General features: G+C 46.7%; 7 protein-coding genes across 7 annotated transcripts; 3 read left to right on the top strand and 4 right to left on the bottom strand.

The window, feature by feature from the left end:
• Positions 1 to 155: 155 nt before the first annotated feature.
• ATNIH1004_000119 (flavodoxin and radical SAM domain protein) lies at positions 156 to 2554 on the bottom strand (the record flags this gene model as incomplete). Its single annotated transcript, XM_033564845.1, has 2 exons — positions 156 to 2461; positions 2530 to 2554. 2 exons carry the CDS (start codon positions 2552 to 2554, stop codon positions 156 to 158), a joined length of 2331 nt encoding a protein of 776 aa, XP_033430602.1.
• A 955-nt stretch (positions 2555 to 3509) lies between these two features.
• Positions 3510 to 4990, top strand: ATNIH1004_000118 (putative dipeptidase; the record flags this gene model as incomplete). Its single annotated transcript, XM_033564844.1, has 3 exons — positions 3510 to 3750; positions 3809 to 4021; positions 4077 to 4990. 3 exons carry the CDS (start codon positions 3510 to 3512, stop codon positions 4988 to 4990), a joined length of 1368 nt encoding a protein of 455 aa, XP_033430601.1.
• Positions 4991 to 5112: 122 nt separating this feature from the next.
• Positions 5113 to 5769, bottom strand: ATNIH1004_000117 (NUDIX hydrolase; the record flags this gene model as incomplete). The annotated part of the gene is made up of 1 exon (XM_033564843.1): positions 5113 to 5769. One exon carries the CDS (start codon positions 5767 to 5769, stop codon positions 5113 to 5115), a length of 657 nt encoding a protein of 218 aa, XP_033430600.1.
• A 1201-nt stretch (positions 5770 to 6970) lies between these two features.
• Positions 6971 to 7402, bottom strand: ATNIH1004_000116 (putative phenol 2-monooxygenase; the record flags this gene model as incomplete). Its single annotated transcript, XM_033564842.1, has 1 exon — positions 6971 to 7402. One exon carries the CDS (start codon positions 7400 to 7402, stop codon positions 6971 to 6973), a length of 432 nt encoding a protein of 143 aa, XP_033430599.1.
• Positions 7403 to 8164: 762 nt separating this feature from the next.
• sitA (TOR signaling pathway phosphatase SitA) lies at positions 8165 to 9981 on the bottom strand (the record flags this gene model as incomplete). Its single annotated transcript, XM_033564841.1, has 5 exons — positions 8165 to 8373; positions 8638 to 8922; positions 8975 to 9306; positions 9372 to 9768; positions 9828 to 9981. The coding sequence occupies 5 exons, from the start codon at positions 9979 to 9981 to the stop codon at positions 8165 to 8167; spliced, it is 1377 nt and encodes a 458-aa protein (XP_033430598.1).
• A 441-nt stretch (positions 9982 to 10422) lies between these two features.
• On the top strand, positions 10423 to 12190 carry ATNIH1004_000114 (putative nonsense-mediated mRNA decay protein Upf3; the record flags this gene model as incomplete). The annotated part of the gene is made up of 2 exons (XM_033564840.1): positions 10423 to 10673; positions 10723 to 12190. 2 exons carry the CDS (start codon positions 10423 to 10425, stop codon positions 12188 to 12190), a joined length of 1719 nt encoding a protein of 572 aa, XP_033430597.1.
• Positions 12191 to 16864: 4674 nt separating this feature from the next.
• On the top strand, positions 16865 to 22815 carry ATNIH1004_000113 (uncharacterized protein; the record flags this gene model as incomplete). Its single annotated transcript, XM_033564839.1, has 4 exons — positions 16865 to 19192; positions 21314 to 21638; positions 21678 to 21772; positions 22504 to 22815. 4 exons carry the CDS (start codon positions 16865 to 16867, stop codon positions 22813 to 22815), a joined length of 3060 nt encoding a protein of 1019 aa, XP_033430596.1.
• Positions 22816 to 25217: the final 2402 nt, after the last annotated feature.

The raw sequence follows: 25217 nt of genomic DNA, 5'->3' as shown, positions 1-25217 counted from the left end.
AATCCTGTTGGCAGCATTGTGATTGACACTGGCCAATACTAGCCGGTCGCCATGCACCATTGGTTATGCAAAACAACGGTGTGGGGGATATAAGGCTACTGACAGTCAAGTCATAGGGTAGAACTCCACATAGACAGAAGTGGTTTATGCAGATTTCAAGACTCTGGAGCAGCCTGAATAGCCTTGTTTTTACCCTTCTTGTACACCCGCTCATCGTTCGGGTCGAAGCCACCATTTCCCCACTGCGCCCATTCCTCTGTTTCCCTCATGTAGTCCTCGGGAGAGAAAGAAGTGCCATCAGCTTTCTCCTTTTCCAATAATTCGAAGAAACGGTCGTAGTCGATGCGAGAGTGCCACTTTCCGTTGACATGGAAACGCTCCGATGCAATCAACACACAGCAACTGTGTGCATGCTCTGCAGCGATGCCGTACTGGAGGCCACGGCGCTCAAGTTCTTTGTTTAGGGCAACAACAAATGCAGTGACCTCCTCATAAAATGGGACATTTTGCATGGTCAGTCCCGCTCCCGCGCTGGTGCTTGTGCCACAGTATGTCACCCCCTTAATCTCAATAAAACAGGGCAGCGCTTTTTCAACAAGATTGGCGTACCCAATTACTTCATCGTCGACATTAAAGCCTTTGACTAGTGTAAGCCGGAATACAGTGCGTTGCACATGACGCTTTTCTCGTAAGATATCCAGGCAGCGTTGGAAGCGTTCCCAGAAATCCCGGTGAAGAGGGCGGTCAATCTTCCGCAAACTCTCGCGGTTACTTGCGTCAATGGATACATACAGTTGCGTAACACGCTTCAAGGCCTCCAATTGATCAGGGTGTTGGGCGTTGCAGACAAGGAAGCTAGAAATATGCTCGGTGTGCAGCATATCCAGGAACTCGTTGATGTGGGGATAAAAGATAGGCTCGCCGACCAAACTGAGAGCACAGTGTCGGATACGCATAGCCTCTGCGAACCGTTCCGCTCGCACACCGGGCACACCACGCATCATCTTAATCTTTTTATAGTGGCCTTCTTTAACTCCCTGAAAAATCAACTCAGGGGAATCAACCTTCCAGCGCCAAGTGGTTCCAACGGGATTAGTACCATGTCGCCAACAAAAGATACATTTGTTGCTACATGAAAGAGACGGAGTCGCCTCCATGCAAAGATGAGACCGAATACCATAGAAAGAATACTTGTAGCATGAGCCACGGCCACGTAGGGCCGACTTGGTCCAACGGCAAATTTTGACACCAGAGTGGGATCCAACAATTGTATACCCCTGCTTAGTCAAAGCGGCGTATGTGGGAGACGTTTTGGGGACCATTTCCTTCGCAGTCAATTGGCTAGGCAATGCAGATGACTTGCCGTCAGTGGTAAAATCCACTGGGATAGGCGACCCTGATCCGCCCTGGTTTTCGGCAGCCATTTTGATGTCTTCCAAGTCCACAACATTTTGAGCCTTCTTGCGGGATTTCGATTTGTTATCGTCTGAGGCATCCTCAAGGTCCTCGTCGTCACTTTCCAGAGGATCACCACTTCCGGGAACACCCTCACCCAGGCCACCACTTGCCAAGATATCGGCCATGACATCTTGCATTCCATGAGACCATTCTTTGAGGGCAGACTCGGCGTCATTCTTCACGTCACCAAATCCCAGAGGATAAGCTCTCTTCCGGCCAGTGAGTTTGGCCATCCATCTGTCCAGTTCCTTGGCCTGTGAGCAGAATCCTTCCTCTTCTGTAGGCCAACCTTCCTTATCCCCAAACCCAAAGACGGCATAGCCAGCCAAGCTTGACAAAGATCCCGTGTCGATACGGAAGTCATTGTGGGTCTCATTCAAATGGTCCAGGAACGTATTGAGAACGGTATCGATGTTATATGTAGGGATCAATAAGCAATACAAGTAGCGAGTTCCTGGTGATGTTGGCGGAGGTTTAGGCGCAGTAGTAAAGTAGTCATCGAAGTCAACGTATGACAGGTCATGGATTTGGGGAGAAAGAATGCCGCGTTCATGGTTCTCAGGATCGGCTTGGTTCTGCGTGGCAACACGGAGGTCCTCTTGCAGCTTCTGTGCGTATCTCTCGGTGGTCCCTGTCAATGACGCAAAAAATATGATGGGCTGAATAAAGGACAAAGGGGCTCCCTGATCGGATCCCCCACGTCGACCAGCAACTTTCAGCGGCTTCTTGCCAGACAGCCTCTTGGGACCCGATGCAGATTTTGCGAGAGTCTCATTCTCCGCTAAACGTTGGGTGTTCTTCTCTTCAGTACCCTGTTTGATATCACCCAACGTTTCTTTTTCGGCCTTCCGTGGCGACTGACTCCGAGGCGATGTTGGGACTGACGATGCGGCGGCGGTTTTCGATTTAGGTTGAAGTTTGCGATAAGCCCATACAATAATAACTATTGAAAAGACGGCCACAAGAACAGGAAGACGGTAAGAATGCCAGAAGGTCAATAGACCTGAGATTCAAGGTTATGCGTCAGCCACAAACGGAAGCCAAAGAATTGCTCTTAGCAACGAAGCATACCTTCGAACACATTGTTCGCTGCCATGACAGGCCCCCCCCCCCAAAAAAAAAAATTAAAATAAATAAAGAGGCGATTCTTCCCCGGTCGTAGATCAAATAAAAACGAGCAATGAGTTGGATTGCGTGTGGAGCGCTTTCAAGCTTAAGAGGGGCAACAGGGCGTCAGTTGAGGCATTGCACACTCAGTGTCTATAACGAAGGTATTGAAGAAGAAAGAAATTGGAAATACGCTTTGCAGTGCTGTAAGACCCTATGGGGATTTGAACGATGGTTGGATCGGATGCAACCAGCAACTGTGGTAGAGCGGTTGAAGTTGTGTCGATGAATATTTGGTGCTAATTGCACCCACTATTGATATCTTACTAATCAGAGGAAAACGAATTTTCTGAGTGACCAGGCGACGACGCTGATTGGTTCCCGCATATTTCCCTTCGATCCACTCTTCCAGAAAAGGAAACCATCACTGTCGTCGTCAGTTTGGCGGGGCACAAAGCGTATATAGCAGAGCTTAGGCATTCAGTCAAGAGGGCATTGTAGAATAGGTAGCAGGTGGTTTATATACAGTTTCCGGTCTGCAGCATATTGTTATCCTACTTGTAGATATTCCGCTGTTGAATCAGTTATTACTGGAACTATATCTGGGAATTCAAACGACTGGTTACATAATGAGTTTAACTGCGACTAATTTATTATCATCCTGGTCTTACTTCGGACTCCGGTCTATCCCTTCCTTAGCGCTCCTGCTCCACGAACCGATTTCGATTATTCAGCTTAATACACGAACATCTTAAAAGTGACCGAATCACCCCATGTAATCTGTATTAGCTATAAAGGACCCGGTGGTCGGATAAAACATTATCGGTACTTTTCGATTCTTTGTCCTGCAGACCACACGTGCTTTCCCAGCCTCCTACTATTGACGTTATCATCTCTCTAGCTTCGTCGTCCAATCTTAGTGCCGCATTCATACAATCAGTGCAATGTCCAATAAAAGAGGCGTACTGCCCGGAGACCGTTCTCTTCCACCTGATCGTCGAAAATGCGACGCAATTACTCCTCGCCATGCTGTTAAGTTTCCTGTAAAGCACAGAGCCTGGAATCTCTTGCTCAGTCTCCTGCTAGCAGGACTTTTGGTTACGGCAACCAGCGCCCTCAATCTGAGGCACACCCTCAGCATTGAAGAGAGAGTAGAAAAGATTTTGTCGGAAATCCCGTTGATCGGTAGGTATCTTGAACAGTACTATGTATGGTGAGAATTCGTACTTAGACCTTGCCATAGATGGTCACGACGATCTTCCGATTTTGATCCGCGAGAACTTCCAAAATCGTATTTATCAGAAAAATTTCACCATCCCTTTTTCTCAGGGCAACATGGTCGGCCATGTTGATCTGCCTCGGCTTTCGCAGGGCCAAGTGGGAGGCACTTTTTGGAGTGTTTTCACAGAGTGCCCCGAGAACGGGACCGATTTCTCGGACGCAAATTATGCCGCCAGTAAGAGCATGAACGGTCCTTTCCTTGCTTACTCGTACTTAAATCAAGAAAACAGGTGTCCGCCACACGATAGAGGCTGTTGATGTGATGTTCCGTCTTCAACAAGCCTATCCGGACACATTCTCCACGCCCCCCAACGGCTCCACCGCCTTGCAGGCTTTCCGAGATGGAAAAATTATCTCCCCTATGGGCATAGAAGGGTTGCACTCGATTGGTAACTCGTTAGCCTATTTGCGCCACTTCTATGAGCGAGGTGTTTCCTACGCAACATTGACTCACAACTGTCACAATCGCTATGCCGATGCAGCTATCGTTGAGCTTCCAGGTGGAGGCATCAAAAAATCAGAGCCGTTGTGGAATGGTGTTAGTGACGCCGGCAAGGATCTGATACTGGAGATGAATCGCCTTGGGATGATTGTCGATCTGGCCCACGTGAGCGTAGACACAATGCATGACGTCCTTGGAGGGAAAGACGGCTGGACTGGTAGTCAGGCGCCGGTGATTTTCAGCCATAGCTCTGCGTATGCAATCTGTCCGCATCCACGTAATGTTCCAGATGATATACTGGAGCTGGTCAAAGCTCGGGAGTCGCTTGTTATGGTCAACTTTTCTCCCGACTTTATCTCCTGTACCGCCTCGGACAACCCCAACGGCATTCCCGATCCTGACCCTACCCACGCAACGTTGGAACGGGTGGCAGACCACATTTTGTACATTGGCGCCCATATCGGATTTGATCATGTGGGACTCGGGAGTGATTTTGACGGGATTCCATCTGGTCCTCGTGGCCTTGAAGACGTGTCCAAATTCCCCAGCCTGATTGCCGAGCTCCTCCAACGCGGCGTTAGCGACGAAGAGGCAGCCAAAGTAGCCGGTGGAAATATTCTTCGTGTATGGAAGGAAGTTGATCGAGTTGCACTAGAGCTGCAGGCCAAGGGGGTTCTTCCAGTTGAAGATATCTTGGTATGATGTAAACAGCGTTTGTTTGTTCTTCCAACTTTCACCTGCTATTCTGTGTCCTTTTTTCAATCAATAGTGTAACAACAGGGCATCGCATAGTCACAAATGTACTCCTCTGGTCCCTGATAGTATCATCTCGCCAGCAACTGAAACGCTGCCAGTAGATTCCTCCCCTGGTCTCCTACAAACTTATATCTCCCTGTCCCTTTTCCCACTCCTTCACGAACCTCCTCCTCCGTCGCCCACTCAAACGCTTCATGTTCTGTAGGCTCTACTTTCACCTTATCCTCCCATCGCGAGTCTTCCATGCCACCCCCCTCCCCACCATCATCGGAACAAGAACCAGAGGCCTCCCAAACATCCAACAAGAAGGTAAACTTCGCCACATGATAGACCCGATCCGGTTTCGATCTCACCCATTGATCGACCGATACGAGCTCCACAAAGTGAGATACATGCAGCCCGGTTTCCTCCCTCACTTCTCGCGCTGCACCCTCGAGGATCGATGCATCGGTGCGCTCACACAGTCCGCCAGGACCCTCCCAGTATCCGCCATAGGAGTCAGACATGGAGCGCTGTAGGAGCAGGACGCGAGCAGAGTTGGAGTAGGAGTTGGAGCTAGGATCTGGGGTTAAGGCTGTGGATGTCTTGTAGGTGGGGGAGAAGACTAGACCTCCGACTACGAAGTCTGTGTATTGGGGTTTCAGGGCGGAAAATGTTGACAGGGGAAGGGAGTACTCATGGAGATGAGGGGAGTAAGTAAAAGGTGGTGGTTGTGGGGAGGTCATTGTGAAGGTTAGTGGTGTGTGGATTGAGAGAGTGAGGAGTGTTGGTTGTTATACTAGTATGTTGTCGTATTACTTTGAGTCCCTTCTTTGAGTCACTTGCTGGGGGTCGAATGGTGCAGAATTAGTAAGCATGCAGCTGTTGAACCAGTGTCTATTTCCATTTAAAGTATTTGAACTTCTTCCTCACAACTTATCCATAAATCATCGGTCTGTAGCATAAAAAGTATACAATCACAACTTATTACCAGACATTGTAGATTATCTCTCTCACGGAATCATGAACTCCGCAAAGAACAGTCCAACCATCTCGAAGTCGTCCAGGCTATCACAACCGAACCGTCTGTCTTCGTTAATATTATTGCTATTCCAATTTACTTGCAGGAGCACTTACACTGATCTGGCCGCACAAGAACAATTGCTCCACTCTGAGGGCTAATACCAAGGAATTCATAAGCATGGCTGTGCCCTTTATTATAACTCTCGTCGCCAAAGTAGATTTTATGTAGGACTAGCCGTTTGTCGGCGTCATGCGTGGTTAAGTATCACAGCTAGGAAGCGCACCCTTGGCCTGGTTCTTTCCTGTAGCAGGGTAAAAGCATTCGGGGATTTCCTCCAGCTCCATGTCGTGTCATTTTCCATATGCCACGAGAATGGACTTGATCAAGCTCTCTATATCCGAATCCTTGGGATGGAACTGAGGTATGGGGCTCTTGTTTGGGATGAGGTAACGGAGGTTGTGTTTTGTCTTCAGAATTACATACGGTAATGAGCAACGATGAAGATTTGTACGCCTTACCTTCCCCAGTCGAATCTTGTTCTCCGCCAAGCTGATACCTCCCACGAACGCCATGACTCGCCACCAGCCACCCCGACTTCAACGCCGTCATCAGTTGCAAGGTTTGGAATCACAGAACCGCAAGACCTGGGCACTTGGTAATCTTATCCCCACTACGACGTTTTTAACAAGAGTCTCCGATCAGTCCATATTGGAGGTGATCGCAGATGTATTATTATACTCAGTAATCATGCCAGCTATATATTTCCCTGATTTAATAAATTCTTCCTGGAATTCAGTCAAAAGAGATATCTCCTTCCGTGGAGAAGAGTTTGGAGAAATACCGATTGATCTTAGTAAGATCAATATGCACCATCTGCCTCTCCAGAACGCACGTCTCTAGTAACGACGGCATCTCCAATCCCTTTAAATCCATGGCCAATTTCCAGCCAATATTTGCTCCAATCCTGTAAACTGAAGTTTATGACCGGCCTTGGGCGAATGCGTATAACATGCATCTCCCGCGAGGAAGACGCGGTAGTCCTTGTGAAAATGGCCGCGTGGAGTTGTCCGATCGAGTAGGCCGGCCGTCACCGTCTCTGTAAAATCCACGTTAAATTGGCAGAAGATGTTCCTTGCTGCCTGCTGGATATTCTCCAACTTCACATCTTTCTGTCTGGTGCCTTCTGGAACCTCGATGTAGAACCGTGTGAGATTGTTGCTATCCCCTTCCCGTGCGATAATTTGCACATTGTCTGCTTTGGAGCGAATGCTCGACTTCTTTCGGATGTCCGGGTAGTCTGGTTGTGGCACCATGCACATCACGCCCCAGACGGTATCACTACTGTCTTCGGTCATCGTATATTCCAGTAACTTGCGAACAGTAATATGTGCGCCGTCACATGCTTAAACATGTGAGAAGAGATCCACCCCATTTGGAATCAAACCAGGAATATACACCGGAGGAAATCACGCGTACAAAAACATATTTTGCTTCAAAAACCTCCTTCATCCCTCCCCTCTCAGCAGTGACCGTAACAGGATACGCTTGTGCATTACCAACCAATTGCCCATCAACCTCCACATCAGTAACATTATACCCGTAATCAATCCCCTACCTATTAAACCTTGTCATCGCCTCATTCAATGTGGGCTAACCCGCGCCTGATTCAGAGTCACCTGTGTCTGATGCGACAACCCAGGCTGAGAGTCCGCCGTCCAGCCTGTTCGTTGAATCTTCCCCGACCTATCATTGTCCGCCGAGGACACAACTTCGAGAACATGGTACGACTCAACAGGAGGACCTCACCTATCTCGAAGCTCTCGAAGATCTCCACCGTGCGACAACGCACCCCATCTGCTTGACCCATCGTCATCGGTCCGTCTCGTCGCTCGAGCACTTTGTATTTGATCCCGTAGCGGGCGAGCTATGTCGCCGCAGAGGCCAGCCACTTCCGCATATTAGGACGTCGACCTTTCGGGACATGTTTGGGTTCGTACTAGTTTTAATGTTTTTGGCTCCCGGTGGTGTATGCAACTGTGAGTGAGATGAAGATCTAGCTTTGTGGAGGTCAAATGCAGTAGAGAATCGCCAGTGCTCTATGTTGCTAAACATCGTCCTTATGAGGACGTCTCCGCGATGTGTCCCGAAGTTCCGGTATCGATTCCGGGGGGAACTGCATAGGGGAAGCCTGCTTCGTATCCGTGCCGAGGCGTGCGGGCACCCAGCAGAGCCACTCCGCTGATACTGATGCTATAATCCGTCGCACTAATGGTAATGGTAGAAGGATACTCCAGATTATAGGAAATGGTAGTTGTTGGTTCAGGATCTAGCAACCAGCTATTCAGACCATAAACAATAACACCATTCACAAACATCGACTTCCCAGCCCAAAACAGCAGGTGTGTTCAACGTGACAACATCATTATTGTGCTCTAAAATCGTTATATAGAAGGTACTCAACACCCTTAACTGAAGAGCATCGCCCATATCCACAACAACTCCCCGAACGCCAGCGCCGGTGCATATCATTTCCCTCGTGGGTTCCATCCTAACCACGATCATGCCTAGAGACAGCCATGCAATATCTTACAAAAGTACTCGCTGCGGCCTGGCCGCGATGTCGGAACATGCCGTTGGTCGTCGCCGACGGCACTGAATAGCTTAAATGTCGGTCGTAGATCGTCCCCAATCTCACAAACAGACGCCAGATTGCCGCACCTGTAGCAGTAATTTGGTGCACTCCAGACAGTGACCACGTTCTGGTTTGCAAAATGGTACTTGTAACCTTCATTCACCAGCTGATGGGCGCGCGCGATCAGTGTCAAATCATTAACGTGGCAGAATTCATCAGCCACCTTGTCCCCGAACAACCAGCCTAATCCTATTGTCAGTAAAAGATATCAAAAGCCCTAACGAAGCAACCTTACCAGCTCCTCTTGGGCTAACCGCCCATGTTTCCACGTCGTCCGGATCAGACCAAACTAAGTCGCAGAAGGCACCTTCATGAGGAATCTCCTGGGCTCTCGCAACCACCCGTACTTGATCCAATGTCCTGATTTCTGGGCTCAGTCCTCCATGCACACATAGCACTCTTCCATCAATAATAGCGCCCAGTGTCATAAAGTCAAACACCTGACAACAAGCCTTCCACACGGATGCATTCCCATATTTCTGGAAGCATTCTTCGTAGAATCCATACACTTGAGTGATCTGACGAGACTCGTGATTTCCACGCACCAGGGTCACTCGATCCGGGAACCTGCGTCCGAACAATCAGCATCCAGCCACTGGACAATAGAAACCCCCATCGTTTGGATTACCTACTTTGCTTTTAGACATAATAGCAAAGTTAAAGTCTCCAAACTAAAATATCCCCGATCAACGTAATCACCGAGGAAGACAAAGTTCCTGTTGACTGTAATATCCGTCGACCCAGCACTCGAGGACCGATCACGTTGGCTAATATTGGACGCCGACACGTCGCTACCACCCGATATAGAGTCCCGCTGTTTCAACTTCTTCCGCAACTTTGGGTCCGATATCGAGTAAGGGGGTTCAATGTCGTCAGACGTGATTATGGATGGCGAAGTCTTTGGTGGCTCAACCTCGGTCTGGTCAGGCATACCACCAGAAACACGGAAGAGCTCTAGAAGATCATAAAATTGACCATGGATATCACCACAGACTGTGACGGGCGTAGAAACGGGCTGGATGTTTGATTCTTTTATCGCGCGCAGCGTCAATCAACTGGCCATTGGCATTCCATCGGCAGAAGCTTACCTTCCATCATGTACTCTTTGACTATTTCACATAGCTGTTTCATATGCTGCTCCGACAAATATTTGCAGTCCTTTGCAGCCTCTAGCCATTCATCAGGGCCTGCATTGCGCTTCAACTTGGCCGGCCCCGGCTGAGGGACATTGCTATCCACCATGTTCTCTATGCTAAGGGACGTAAAACGATTAACTAGGTGCTTGGTTTAGAGTCGTAGAAGAAGGAGTGGCTATGATAAAATGGAAAAATCAAAAGGTTGGCAGTGTCTGTTCTTCAAAAAGCTGTATATCATGAATGGTGATGCCCGTCTTTCCCCGCAGCAGCAGTTCTTGGGTACCGAACTGACGCCAGTAGTAGCATTTCTGGTCGCTCTGGTCCGCCGTAGTCTCCAATCATTGATGAGGCTTCAGTTCCTATCTTCTACATCACATCGACTGCCCTGGACCTGCCACTTCATGGGCGCAGAGCTCACAAGGGCCTAATTTATTTATTTCAACTCAAAGGCTTGAGTGTATTTCTAAAAGGATCTCTATTCCAAATTTCGTCTCCACAAGGGCAGTCTCTTGTCTGCGTCAGTTTGCTCTCATCTGACAAACACATCATGACGCAAGTACCTACTGCTAAATCCACGGGGGGTGTACTTCAGATCCCTGCGGCAGCCACTCAGAAAAACAGCATTGCAACCCCCAAGAAAGCACTTAAACCTGCAGCGCCTCGACTCAAATTACTTGTGAGGCGACTGCCTCCCGGCTTAACGCAGGCAGAATTCGAAACTGCATTGGGTGCCGATTGGAAAACCGGAGCTGGGAAGGTGGACTGGTTTCAATATAAACCTGGCAAAGTTTCGAAGGAGTGAGTGATTTCATTCTGGTGTTCTATCCATAGTGATCTAACCCATAAGAAGCCCCGCCAAACCTTCCCGCCCCTCACGCGCCTATATTCACGTTCTCTCAAGCGATCACATTATTGCTCTTTCGTCTCAAGTCCGTCAAACGTCCTTTACTGATGCTCGCAATACCTCGAATGACCCCGTTCTTATTGGACCTCCTTCCGTCGAATACGCACCGTACGCTAAAATCCCCGGGAACCGTGTGCGAAAGGATGCGCGTCAAGGAACCATCGACCAAGACCCCGAATTCATCTCTTTCCTCGAGAGTTTAACACAGCCTATTGGGAAGCCCGCGGCCGTCGAATCCAGTATCGATGGAGAAGAAAAGAAGGATACGGTGATCACGACACCGTTGGTACAATACATCAAAGAAAAGAAGGCCAACAAGTCGAAGGAAAGCTCTAGCAAATCGTCCAAACACTCAAAATTGGACAAGGATGGCAAGACCGAGAAAGTTCAAGCCAAGAAGCTCCTCCAGCGTACGGACAAGGACTCTTCTCAGTCGGGCTCGGCAGAAAAGGCAGAGAAGAAAGGCAAGGCCGACAAGGCCACTAAAGAGGCAGTAAAAGCTGCTACTAAGGCTGCCAGTGTCTCAAAACAGAATACCAAGTCATCTGGGGCACAGAGCTCCCCCCGGGAGACAAGCCAATCAGCCTCGACCACCGAGCGAAAAAGAGAACGTGGGAATGTAGCGGCCGCAGCCAAGATACTTCAGCGTGACCTAGGACTGGCTCCATCTGGTGGTCGTCGCAAAGGTGGTAAGGCTACTGCCGCTGCTGAGTCCGATACATCGAAAAATGAACAAACAGAAGCAGGCAAGAAGGAAACATCTGCAAAACCGTCCAAGGGAACCGGGTCGTCACAGAATGCAAAAGGCAAAGGTCAAATCGCGCAACCCATCGAGACAACATCGTCTCAAGGACAGCCTGGAATAAAAGCATCTCCCGCACCACCGTCCCAAGGTAAATTATCGAAGAGTACAAAAGGAAAACAGGCATCGACAGCCCCAAATCCTACAGCCACGCAAGCATTCCTAAAACATGCCAACCCATCACAAGGTGTCACGGAACCCTTACTAGAGACTGCATTCTCGCCATTTGGAAAAATACTGAAGGCTGAAATCGACAAAAAGAAGGGATTCGGTTACATTGACTTTGCCGAGCCAGACGGACTACAGAAAGCGATTGCAGCCAGCCCGGTCTCGGTTGCTCAGAGTCAGGTCGTCGTACTAGAGCGAAAGGCGAACCCTGGAGGGGAAAAAGGCCGTGGTAAGGGTCGCACTGATACACAGACATCCCCAAGCGCTGGAGGTGGCAACAACAACAACAGTCGTGGTGGCAGTAAGACAGGTGAAGGGGGAGCTGGATCCTCTCGTGGGTCACGCGGTGGTCGAGCCAAAAACAAAAGTGGCACGAAAGGGGGTGGAAATGGGAGCGCCAGTACAGAAGCCAAGACTACTACTACTGCAGAGGTGAAATGAAATGAATTGTACTACTAGTTACGACGTTTATACCCGAGTTTCTGTTGACATCAATTACAATCGAACGTAATGCGAAGATATTTCCGAAGAATAGATTCATTCTAGATTTACATCAGCAACATGAAGAATAATTCTAAAAAAAGGTCTACATGGGAAAAATTGTTTGATAATTTCAATATTATTGACTATTAAATATGCATCACCAATCTCTTAAAAAACAAGTATAAAATAAGCACCTTTCAGACCTCCTCGACACCCACCAAGTCCGACCGACCGAAGTCTAGACGTCGAGACAAGGTAAAGATCATCACCACTCCCTGGACCACGTACCCTACTCGGAACAAGCCCGTCTTGCGACAGTTCGTAACAGAGCGAAGATGCGAGGTCGAGGCGGGAGTAAAAAAGGCTTCACTTTAGGGCATCGAGGACATAACAGTCATCAGCAAGGGTAGGGATTCTGTGGCTCTTTAGAAGAGCTCAGTATGAGACGTCTACTCTAAAGTGATTCTTTGAACTGTAGCCAAAGTCGTTAGCAAATGATCTCGCTTTCGTGTTCTGGGAGGAACTCCCAATAGTAGGGAGGGGTGAACATACGTAGAGTCGCTTGATTTTCAAAATTGATGGGGGTTTGGGGGGTATTTATACTCTAATTGTGGCACCCTCGGCCGCACTAGCTGGAAGCGAGGTCATGTGCGTTTGCAATGTTTGCTTCCCCTCTCTGGGTCTCCTGAATTGTGTGGGCCAATAGTGATGTTTGATAAAATTTTGCTCCACTGCTTGAACCATTTTTTTCTCTTCTTTCTGTCTTGGCATCTGAATTTTTCCACCTCTTCAGTTTATATTATCAAATGGATTCTTGTTATTCGAGGAAATTTCGGACATGTGCGGTACGATGATGCCGGAATTCTCTCAATATGTACGGAGATTTCCGTACAGCTTGTGCATAATACACTGCATTGTGTGGTCGACTGCCTGACTTGGATCAATTCAATCCCGGACCAACTGTCTCGGCTTGCCGAGCTTCGTTGCGCCATGCGAAGTATATACTCCATACACAGTACAAGTACAGACTTGCTTCACATTGCTACTGATACTCGTAGTACCTACTCGGATTCATGGCTTTTGCTTTGTTTGTATATCTACTTCCTTTTCGTTGATCATGTTTATAGAATCTGTTCCTCAGATACATCAATTAATTTTAATGCCGCTTGAGTATATACATTGTTTTTATTTTAACTGTAGATGGGCTTGCCTTGGAAGTATGTTAAGGAATACTACATAGCTAGGTTGGTTTACCTGTGTTTCTCTGGTTTCTGGCAAATTATTATAGATCTTGTGGTCGGGTGTGGCCATTATTTGTATTTTAAATGCTGAGGGTTCAGATGATGAAAGAGAGATATATATATATACCTATACAGCCTTGATTTCTAGAGCCACTGCGACTTTCCCCTTCTGAATGCCACCACGAGTCAAGGCAGTCATCATCTCACAAAACCAACGTTTTAGAAAACGTTCTCAGGAATGTTCCTTGGATTCAGTTATTTATCTATCTATATTTATTTATTATATCAATTCCGTGGAGACTATCTGTTAACTATATCTTACGTCTACCTTATATATACGGCTCTTCAGAAGCCGCTAGAGGCACATAATCATGGTTGTAATGCAACTTATTTCCCTGTCCTTATGGCTACGTGGCCTACTCTGCGCCGTCGGGAATGGTGCTGGAGGAAGCCTTTTTCAATGACGCGTCAGCACCCCTATTATCCGGCAGGTCTTTTGTGATTCGCGAAACAAGGACGGCTTGAACAAGCTCAAGGGAACGAGGGACTTGGCAACAACAATACAGTCTCAGTACGCAGCCTACATCGCAGGTTGGTCTGTACCTTGGACTCGGGGTGGATTCCACTACATAAATATTTACTGCGATGACGCCGAAGTTGTCTTGATAAGAAACAATAATGGTTCGACTTACAATGAGCAGCGTGAGACTCCCTGTATACTTCCAGCGTCCAATCTTAGCAGCTAATATGGATCGTAGAAACTGTAAGGGCCATCCATACCAGAGCGAGGCGTAAACTTTTGTCATTTAACCCTACTAGTTATACTATAAATATACAGCCTCCCAGGCTACCCACGGCTCATGCGTCTACTGGCTCTCCCAAAGGGAAAGCGCACAGTTGGACAGGTGATTCTGGATCGGGGTCCGATATGTTTGCGCACTTTAGGACGGCCCTTCTCCGTAATCAGAGAGGCTTTGGCCTTGTGCCTGCAGACCCACTTATCAATACACATACCGAGTACGTCCAAGGCGACTTTCGACAGGCTTGACGAAACCATGGTGTTCTGTCCGGTGTCCTTTAATAATTGGATCGCGACCAACACCCGCCGCATAGAGAGCGGTCTGCATTACTGCAATCTACATGTCAACATCGGCTTAAGCCCGACTGACGACTAGAAAAGGGCCGCTGCGAGATTCATAACTAAGGCTAACATCACCGGCCCCGCTCCCCGGACTACTAAGTGGCTATCTAACTTCTTGACGTTAACCATGATCCACGAGTCAACGCATGCCAGTGTTCGTCACTGAGGGTAACGCACTAAGTTAGTTTTTTTTCCTTTCTCTATTCCTTCTTTGTCTTAACTGCTCCAGGAATGGATCACGCAACCTCCAGGCAAAATTATATATCTAACATAATACCAGTCGATGTGAAGTATAGAAAAAATAAAAAGGTGAGAAACTTAACTAACCCTTGCAGTATATTAGCAATTGCCAGCGGGAGAAACAGGTTTGATGACGGTGGGGACCTGCATTGTCCACCTAGCCACATGGGTTAACGCTCTGTCTTGGTTTTAAGAAATATATGCAAAAGGAAGACTTATAAGGGATAGTTCCTATTGGATAAGTAGAAAGTGTATGTGTCTTTACAGTACAGCTCTTGGAACGTTACCCTCTTGGTAGCAGTAACTTTTTCAAACTTAAGTCTAAGTGCAAACTTGAAATCTATAAACAAATGCGTGCAACTAAAGGTAGCAGAAAGGAACAATCTAGGTAATCTTCATAGAACCAAAATTGGTTTCATTCAGTTAAATATATGCCACCTAAACCCTGGGTATACTCGTTATTAATTTGGTTCCCTCGTTGTTCCATGTCACCTTGTTTCCAGGAAAGCCAAAATTCCTAGAGATCCTTATAATTCTCCTTTAATAGCAACGGCATTGGCTCCAAATATTTATTGTTGTAATTATAGAAAATATATAGCGCCGGACGTATTAAAAAAGTGGTCGCTCGTTGCTTTCTCTAAGCGTAGCCTCGCTTTATAGCTAATTATTATAACCAAAACTAATCCTAGCAGCTATAAAGATGGTGCTTATAGTGTACTTATTATCTAGTCTCTGTTCCGCGTTGCATCTAACCTGCTTTAGGTTAGGCAATTACCCTTATAATGCAGCGTCCTCGAGTCCGGGCAGGCCTTTAATAAAGTGTGGAAGGGCATGGCTGATAGGGCTAGCAAGATATAGCGATGTAATGCTAGGGAAAAAAGCTAGACTAGGAGATTAGAGTCTGCCAGCGAACCCGCCAAGGGCTACCTGTATAACTCACTTGGTTTAAAAAATAAGTGTTCCAGCGCAGTGAAGTCTTGACAGCTAAAAATATTTCTGCTGATAGTCCTACGGACCAATTCCGCAGTTAAAGGTAGAGATGCAGTGATTTAAGAGTTGTGTAGTATTGGCTAAGATATTTCACAATATTAAATACCTGGAATTGATCTCTGATATTAAGTATAGGGCAACCTTGTTCGGGTTGCATGAGATAATTAGTAGCCTTGTTAACAAAGACGCATCGACTGTTATAAAAAAAAAGAACCTTTAAGCTCCCCCTTACTAAGTCCGCTGTAAGTGATACGAAGTGTTTTAATTTTGGCAAGAAAAAAAAAAATCCCGGCGCCCAATGCTACTATACATGTGGAGATTAAGCATCTACAGGCCTGTAAATAGTTTAAAATTAGTAAGCACACCATGCCCAGTCTAAGCAGGTAGTATAAGTACCTTGCCAAGGCTTATAAAAAAATATCAATGGTCTTAAAAATAAGCGCGAAATAACTTACTAGCTGTGTATAACTATAGCAAGGAAACACTGTTAATTGAAAACACATGGACTTGAGGGCTACAATTTTCTAGGTTGGGCAAAGTAGTAAATAATATAGTATTTAGATTGCTACTTAGTTTAATTCTCAGTGCATGTGTAGCTTCCCAAGCATGTTCCGAGTGTTCTTATTATTAGTATTGAAGCAGAATAGCGGTATTAAAAAGCGAGGCCTCGCCGCATCTCCAACCACGTATCTTAAAAGGTTAACACATTATGTTAGTGTTGCATCACGTGGTTGCCTTCATTACGGTATTGGGACATAATGCATGTTGATCCTGAAGTGGGTCAACACACAATAAACACACAACACAGAGACCGAAGGCAGTGGGGGGGCACTGTAAGGCACTGATAGACATAATTCTGTCAACAACCCACCCATCAACAGCCCCTTTTGTTGACCCATTTTAGTCAACAAACATAAATCCACAATATTACATAACTTATAGTCTTTAACTTTAGCTTTTGTTCTTTCCCCTATCAGTTTATTCCTGCCCACAGGTTCCCTGGAGTGCGATTAATAACCCATGGATCCCGTTGATGCTGTGTACAGATTTGATCCTTTCAGTGAAGATGCTGCCCAGTACGACGATTCTGATGGTGAGTTGGACCAGATCGATTGGGATGATCCAGCCTCTTTCTTTGAAAAACTCAATCTGCCTAAACCGTCATCTTATCCAACTGCCGACGAGGTTCGCCAAGAGAGTCGGGAGAGAGCGGCCAAAGTATTGTCGACCTGGGAATCTCTGAGCAAGATCATTGAGCGTCATGAAGAACGGATCCAGAAACGATGGCGCCAAAAATCTCAATCCAAACGTCGCCAGATCCTTCAAACTGCTTGGCCAAATATGTCAAAGGTACACCGACCTGATTTCGACGCGTTCAAAAAGGGAATCGGCGAGCAGGCTCGAGAGGCATATTTATGGCCTTACATTAATCTCGAGGACCTGGAACGACCAAGACCATTGCTCCTGTTCCTTAATGCCCGGGCCCGCCAACCACCACATTGTTTTGCCCATGCCGATTTTAATGCTCCCCATCTTGGCCACGGCTCAGGTGCTGTAAGAACCGCCTTTCTTAACTTGCATACCATGGTGTTCACCGGAAGAACAACTCCGGAAACATACGGAGAACTGCTTGCATGGGAGGGGAATGACCCCGAGGTTTTCAATTGGGCTACCACCGGAAAAGGATTCCATCCAGGTCATGGCTTGTTGGTTTTGGAAATCCAGCAGCGACTCTACGAATTCCTTTTAGAATGTTGCTGCCAAATTCTTCATGATATTCCTCGGGAGTCCATGATCACTGACTTCCCTGTTCAGCCGGAGCCCACGATCAAAGATGAAGGAGACTGGCATTCGCTCGCTGCTATTGCGGCGGACGCACCTTACCGTTTCCCTGCCAAGCTTGATTTACGGTCCCTTGAAGATCTAGTTGGTGCGAAACGTTTCGCTGCAGAGGACCATCTCCTGGCATTACGGGAAGACCCCGGATACTTTGTAGATGTTGTCAACGAATACAAGGACCATCGAATGGAAGTCATTCCGGATATTGATGGCAATACCCATCCGACTCTAACACCATATACTCACCGTTTATTCTGGAACCGCGTTTTGCAAAATGTTGTCGCTGAAGCTTACTTCGCCCTTGAAACATGGGACACTCTTCATACAGCTCTCGCCAACTTGCGTCAACTTCAATCCCGGTATCAAAACCAGATATCTCCCAACAAGGACCTCCCAAAGGCCCTGCACGAGGAATTTGTGAAAATACGGTATTTCCTGGAGCAATTTACGCTCGGTCCACTTGGTCAACTTAAGGACGCCGTACCCCCCTCCCCTCCACTTCGATCGCTATTCGAGCGCCAGCCACAGATTCAAGGCTCTACAAAATTGCGAGTACAATCCCGGCCGGATGTATCTAGGTCAGAGAGTCAGGCTGAGCTGCTATGGATAATGGAAACCCTTTGGGGTGATAGTCGAAAGATGTACCTCGTCGGTCGAAAAACCCTTATGGATAAACTCGAGCGCCTAGTTCAGAGTGATCCGAAGAACAAGGATCTTGTATCAGCGCGAGTTGCTAGTATCATTTCAGACCTGTCTGTCTTGTCCGAATGCCTTTATCAGATTGAACTGTATCAGCCCTGGGCGGCCACGTTCGAAAATGGCTTCGCCGAGCGTTGCGACGAGATTAGGAAAGAATACTCCGATTTAGTCCGTGGCTGGAGTGATTTTCTCATTAGCTTTGAAGGGACACGTCTCGGCGATCTTGGAGCCGTGGAAAAGCGTCGATTCTACTATCCCGTCGAAAAGCGACGAAATCGGGAGAATGTCGAACTCATGAGATCTGCCGAGGCGAATCTGGACGCGTTCTGGCTTGCGGTAGACAACCATATTCCCATCAAATGCGGTATGACCCGACGCAACGCTACGTACCGGACGCTTTCCCGAATTTCTGGAAAGCTCCAAAGAACGCCGGTCTGGCTAGAGCCAGACAGGCAACCCCCCCAAATAAAAACTTCGAAGCAAACCCTTTCAGACCACCAATTTGAGCTCGAATATCGAACCGAAAAGACCACCGAGTTGTGGACTCTGCCAGTACCCAAAAGGAAGGTGAAAGCCCGCGGAAAGCTAAATGTTTCCGAAACCCTGGTGGAACCTTCGCTACCTCCGCAGACTGATTGTCCGCAGATCGACTGTCAGCCCACGTTCAGAGTGGACAAGCGATCTTTAAAAGTTTTCTCAACGCTTTTCTTCCAGCCCTCGCAAACAGCTCTGCCGGGAGAAATCCCGTGGAATGATTTTCTCCACGCAATGAGTTGTACAGCATTTTTCGTGCAGAAGCTTTACGGATCGGTATGGCAGTTCACCCCGAGAAATTTAGATGTCGAGCACAGCATCCAATTTCACGAACCGCATCCCGTGGGGAAAATCCCATTTCGATATGCCAGACGGATTGGACGGCGTCTGTACAGAACTTATGGTTGGCATGGGGGAATGTTTACTCCTTTTTAGTTAAAACTTGCGAGGGTCACATCAACACCCTCCTAGCCAGTAATATATTATGAAGTCCTTTACGAATCAAGATTATATGTGAATAAGATTTCCAAAGGGATACAGTGGGAGATAATTTGTTGTAGATAAATTTAAAATCCAAAATGCAGCAGAATCACTGTGTCAGGGCTGGCATTTAAGCAACTTGCTTTCTTGTCATGGTCAATAGTTTATGCTATGGTATTCCCAAGCGGGATTCCAAGATCACACGCAGGCGGAGTACATGGAAGGTAGGAGGTCTAGGAGGTAGGAGATGATGTATAAGGCCTTAGGGAAGTGAAGAGGGAAAGTTAGAAGGAAAGTAAGAAAACAGAGAGTATCAAATTATATTTAGAAATAGGAAACAAAGAACTCATCTTAGATCTGCTGTGAAAAATCTGATAATCTACAACACTAGGCTCGAGAAGTTGGAAGCAAGTTAAATATGGAAGGTGTTTTTTTTGGTAAATATATCTAGAAGCCCCTGATATTTTGTATAATGTATCATATTATTGAGGCTGCTAGATAAGATGGTTTGTAGATTTTCATTAATAAAATACAGGGCGCTGGCTCGTCAGAAATTTGATTTGTTGTGGCCTTAATCTATGGGATAGGTTCATGCACAAACTCCTATCCAAGGGCAATTCAATTCTCACAATATTCAAAATGGCCCGTTGGGGCGGCCAGTCGGGCTCCTTTCTACATCCTCTATACCCAGGTCTTGTCCAGATCTCATAAAACAGATCTGGGGGACTCTGTATAGGAATGAGATCAACAGCATCTCCGGGGAGCAACTGGATAACCAGCATGTTGTGCTGTTGCTCTGGTGCTATCGCGCGTATCGGGCCACGAGTGTATCCGACGAATACAAGGTGGACTGGGGTGATGGTCCTAACAAGTTTATGTCTAACGACCTCTCTCTTGCTACTAGGATTTTTAAATACTATTTACACGCCTCCAGAAGCGGGCCAGCTGCATTTTAGCCAGGACAAAAAGTACAAGCATAAACTGTTCCACCCCTATTAAAAACCCTGCTATAATTATCTCCTAGCTACTCCGCAGACTGATCTCTTTATCTAGGCATGTCTAGTTTATAAGTTGATAATAGGGTTCTAGCCCGGCCATAATAAAAAACAATCAGGCGCAGAACAACATACTATATTTCTCAATCATTAGTGGCCAGCCCTAGAAACTAATTATCTAGGTAATATTATACAAAAGTGTTGAGACTGTCAGTGTAGCGGCAGGAAGAATTTAAAAGTAGATTTTACTTTATTAATACTTAAAGGAGGGAGGTTGAGGGCGATAAGATCCATGAATTTCGGATGGTTAAGCTTTTTCTAGATCGACCAGTATCAGGGAGGATACAAAGTAAGCTTTACCATGTCGCTTTTGTAAAAAACCTAACTATAGCATTCAACGATGCTAATTCTTAGCATCTAAGATTAATAGCTACTGTTAGGAGCGCTCGGAAGCGCGATAGCTAGATCCTTAGCTAAGATGCTTAGTCAGGTGCGAAGTGTTTATATTCTCCCCGCGGGCCTGAACTCTTGAAGGCCAGCGATTAGTTCTGCAATATACGTGGTTCTATCTTCTCTCCCATATATAGACACTCCCTTTCGCACTGTAGCGCCCCATTCAGCTCGTTACCGACCCCCACACATAACAGCTACCTAGGTAGCAATAATGGATAATAAGGCGGGCTGCAGTATTGGATTGCAATTGTTCTAGCTCAATATATTTATTCCAACATATCGAGGATGGATTTGTATTAATTATTATATGCATTAAATATCAATCCGTACCTTATTTGTGATATACCTATTTAGATGGTAGGAGGGCTCCTGCAAAAGTACGTTAAATACTCGCCCCCGGTTTCAGTGACAGGAATAGTATCAGTAAACTGCGTGGCCACTGTGGCAGGGATAAAAAGTTTGGCTTCAGGATGAGGATTATGCTGGGCAGCAGGGCCAGGGACGAGGAGGCACTAGAGGTATTCTCACGCGGATCGAGACCCATGGCGTGACCAATGCGACCCGGGAGGATGGCGGGGTCGTAGCCTCTAGCCTCGAAAGCCTTCTAGGTGAGAACATAGAGGTAGCGCAGAAGGGCCTCCGAGTGCATGCGGGTGCGCGCCTCCGCGGCGACAGCCAGCAAATGGCGAATGGTGCGATTCACGATGTCCGCTCTGGCGTCAACGCAGACGGTCGCGCCAGCTCGAAGTGCATGTCGTTGGCGACGGCCCAGATGAACATCGAGACGGTCTCGGGTATGGCGACTACACAAGTGGACTAACCCAATGGAACAGGTAATAGCAACCTGGCATCAAGGAAGCCATTTCTGATGCCCCAAGGATGCCCCAAGGAGGCCAAAAACAAACGGCTTTCTGTCTCGACTGATGACGTTGGTGAAACTCACATGCAAAACTTCATCGCCTCCTTTCCCGGTCCTTGCAGCTGGGCAGTGCAATTGATCACTGGGAATACCAGGACCTCACCAGAGCCCTAGGTAGGAATATCGATTGTGCCAAAAACTGCGAGCACCTCCCGCCTGCCTCATTCGGCCGTTGCCGCTTTAAGAGGGTTAGCCGGGTGAGTCAGGTGATTTGCTCACCTATTGGCGGTGATTCGCTTACCTATTATCACCAACAACTCACCCTTCACTCACCCTCGCTCGCCCTTCGCTCACCCATACTCTCTTCGTGCCGACGCTGGCTCTTTAGTTGCTTTACCAAGACGGTTAGGATATACTGGCTAAACGAGATTACAGGCATGGCTGTGGTAAACCGGCCCACAGCTGTCCCCCGAGAAATGGGGGACGAAGTCTGTTCTCTTCTCTCTCTGCTACCCCCTGAAGCCTCCTAAGATCGTGCAACGTGTTTTTTCCTTTTCTCTCTTCTTTTAGGTTGCATATTTATCTTCTGATTTCTTCAAACTACGATCTCTTTTATTCCTGGTTAACGATATCGTTGAGATAAAAGAATTAGCCTAAATGTCCAAATTTGGGGCCATCATGCGGGAAAGGCCTTGTCGTATCCTACAGCAGAGGAGTCAGTCCTAGAGTACATAACAGGACCAATATTGAAGGCCAGCGACGACGGCGGACTCTTTAATGCTATTAACTCTTCTCACCAGGATGACTCAACTCTTTGTACCTCGGACTCTCCACTTTATGATCTCGCTACAAGCTATGAGTCAGGGTCTTCAACGCCCAACACTAGCCCGGAGCTTTTACCAATCGATCCGGAGCTACTGCAAGGAGATAATATCCCCTTAATTGGACTAGATGGACAAAAACCAGACCTTAGGGATGCAAAGGAACTCAGCGAACCCGAATACTGTGGGCTTTCTTTAGAACCCAAAGTCTCACCTGTGTCCGATGCCTCCCATATCGACAATTCTCTGGATACTGAAGATAGTATAGACGAGAATACGGACACGGACTAGGTCAATATCATATTAGAAACTTCTATAATGGAGATCCGAGAACAAAAATCTCGGACCCCATCAGCAACTGATGCGTTAGAGTCCTTGCGCAAACCAGGGCCTTTGAGCAGCGACAACATTCACGCCGGAGAGCCGATCGGTCCAATAACTAGAGCCAGAAAAAGATCTACCCGGACTGAACAAGTTCACAGAGAACCTGACAAGACCACCCGAATAACAAGATCCTATTCTGAGACAGAAGACAAGTTTCTCAGGAGCTTAATAAAGAAAAAGCTAGACCTGCAGGATGCGATGGAGAAATTCCAGGAGTTTTTCCCTGGCAGGTCAAAGGCGTCACTTCAAAGACATTGGTCCCTCCTACAGCCATCTCCACGGCGGTCAACCCAATCAAGATCAAATAGGTGTAAGGCACGCTTTTAGGTTTAGAGTACTTGCTACTATAATATTTTGTATTTTTTAGAGTCCCTCCGAAGTCTCTCTAGTCTTGAATATTGTAGATTTGACTAATAAAGTACTTTTTACCACCTGTCGCCCGACACCGCCTGCCGCTCGAAATATCTCCTCACCGACTAAGCAACCGTAGATTTTTAAACCACCATAACTCATTTAATATGGATCCTCTGAAAGCAGCGATAGAAGCAATCGATTCCTTGAGTCTAAGAGAAAATTACTGGAACCAAGCCTGGAAAAACAGTGCCAGGCCGCTTTTATAAGAGGCACCAGAGAGACCTTATCTCTTACTATACATCTAGTATTAATTCTACACGCAAGCGGGCTGATTCTGCATTCAAATACTCTCTGTACTTTGAATATCTGGACCAGAAGATGAAGGAATATGAGATACAGTAGCAGGATATGTACAACATAGACGAGAAAGAATTCATTATTGGTATACTTTCTAAGACCAAGAGGATCTCTTCCAGGCGTTAATATGTCGAAGCCTGATGGATACTGGAGACGTGGTACCGCTAGGAGGTGGGATGGATCTGCTCGACAAGTCCCGGTATTTCTCTTACATCTTCAACCTCGATGGTCTCAACTGCAGTGTTCACGTGGATTTTCTGACCCAGTTCAGTATCCTTACTTAGCTGTCTTCTCCAAGTAGAAGCATTGAAGATAGGCTTGATGCATGGAGCATTAACAGCTAAAATAGCAACAACCTAAGCAGGAGCCATGTTAGTAACTGCAAATCTATATTGGGCGAAATAGTTAACTGACACCCTCCCGGTTTGCCCAAACTGTGCTCTCGTTGATGCTATTCAGATTCTTTAATGACATTATACAGCGCATTAGGGCAGCACATATAACGAAAATTCCGGAGCAAAGCAAGGCAGCAACTGCCAGTTTTCTAACGCCAAGAAAATAATATATAAGTGAATATTCTCCAAATGTTTCTTGGTGTATATATGAACATACCGTAACAGACTAACTTTAAGTTGGGCTATTAAAGGAATGGGAATGTAGACAAGGATTACATCAGTCCTGCGAGTTTTAATATATTTTAACGAGAAATATAGATAAGGGAAGATGTACGCCACATTCGTCGCCGCAATAACAATATAATTCGAGAAATCAGTTGTGCATTCAACTAGATAGCTTCAGCATGGCAACCTAGGCATTCCTTAATAAACTTCAAAATATACGTACCACCCGGGTCTGGATAGATCTGCCAGTGTTTGTAAAAAGGCCGGCAGTGTAGGAATATTGTCATAATTACAGATACATATGTGCAAGCACACAAAATTCCACTGCCCTTAACAAGCTTTGTCTGGATAAGTCCTTGACTTTAAAGGGTTAGCAGAAGGAGAATAGTGGCACTTATGGCAACAATGGGATACAGACGTGATGCGATGGTATAAAAACAGCATGCATGCCTTCAGGCACCAAATCATTGTAACATAAAAGCACCACCCAGCTATTAAGCACTTCGACCCTATCTGAAGACGGTAGATCTCGGCATTACTAAATAATGCGCGTTGGTCTGCAGACCACCCGATATTGGATCCATAGCGACCTGGTTTTGAAAATTGATCAGTTTGAGCTGTCGGATATTATGGGTGATCGATTATACCAATAAGCTCCAACATAGCTAACTGTGCCTGTTACCTGGTCAGATTAGTAAGACTTATAGTGTCTGTGGGTACTTACAGTCCAAAATAGAAGCACAAGAATGGTGAAATAATCATCGCCATCCCATATCCCAGACCTGGTTGTCATCAATCGGGCGAAAATTCTGAGGAGCAGGATGAGAACGCCAATCCCATACTCTATCCAAACCTCCACCTGAAAAGGAGTCGCAGGTCCAGCCATTCCAGTAGCTGTGTAGTGTACTAACTACACATTAATCAATTTTTCTGTAGATCCTATAGACGTTGAATTTGAAGAGTATGAAGAGCGGTAAG

The sequence above is a fragment of the Aspergillus tanneri genome, assembly GCF_003426965.1.
Source record: "Aspergillus tanneri strain NIH1004 chromosome Unknown AapTan_2_pilon_pilon_pilon, whole genome shotgun sequence".
NCBI classification, from domain to species: domain Eukaryota; kingdom Fungi; phylum Ascomycota; class Eurotiomycetes; order Eurotiales; family Aspergillaceae; genus Aspergillus; species Aspergillus tanneri.
Note: the sequence above shows the minus strand (reverse complement) of the source record. Positions and strands in the feature narration are given on the sequence as shown.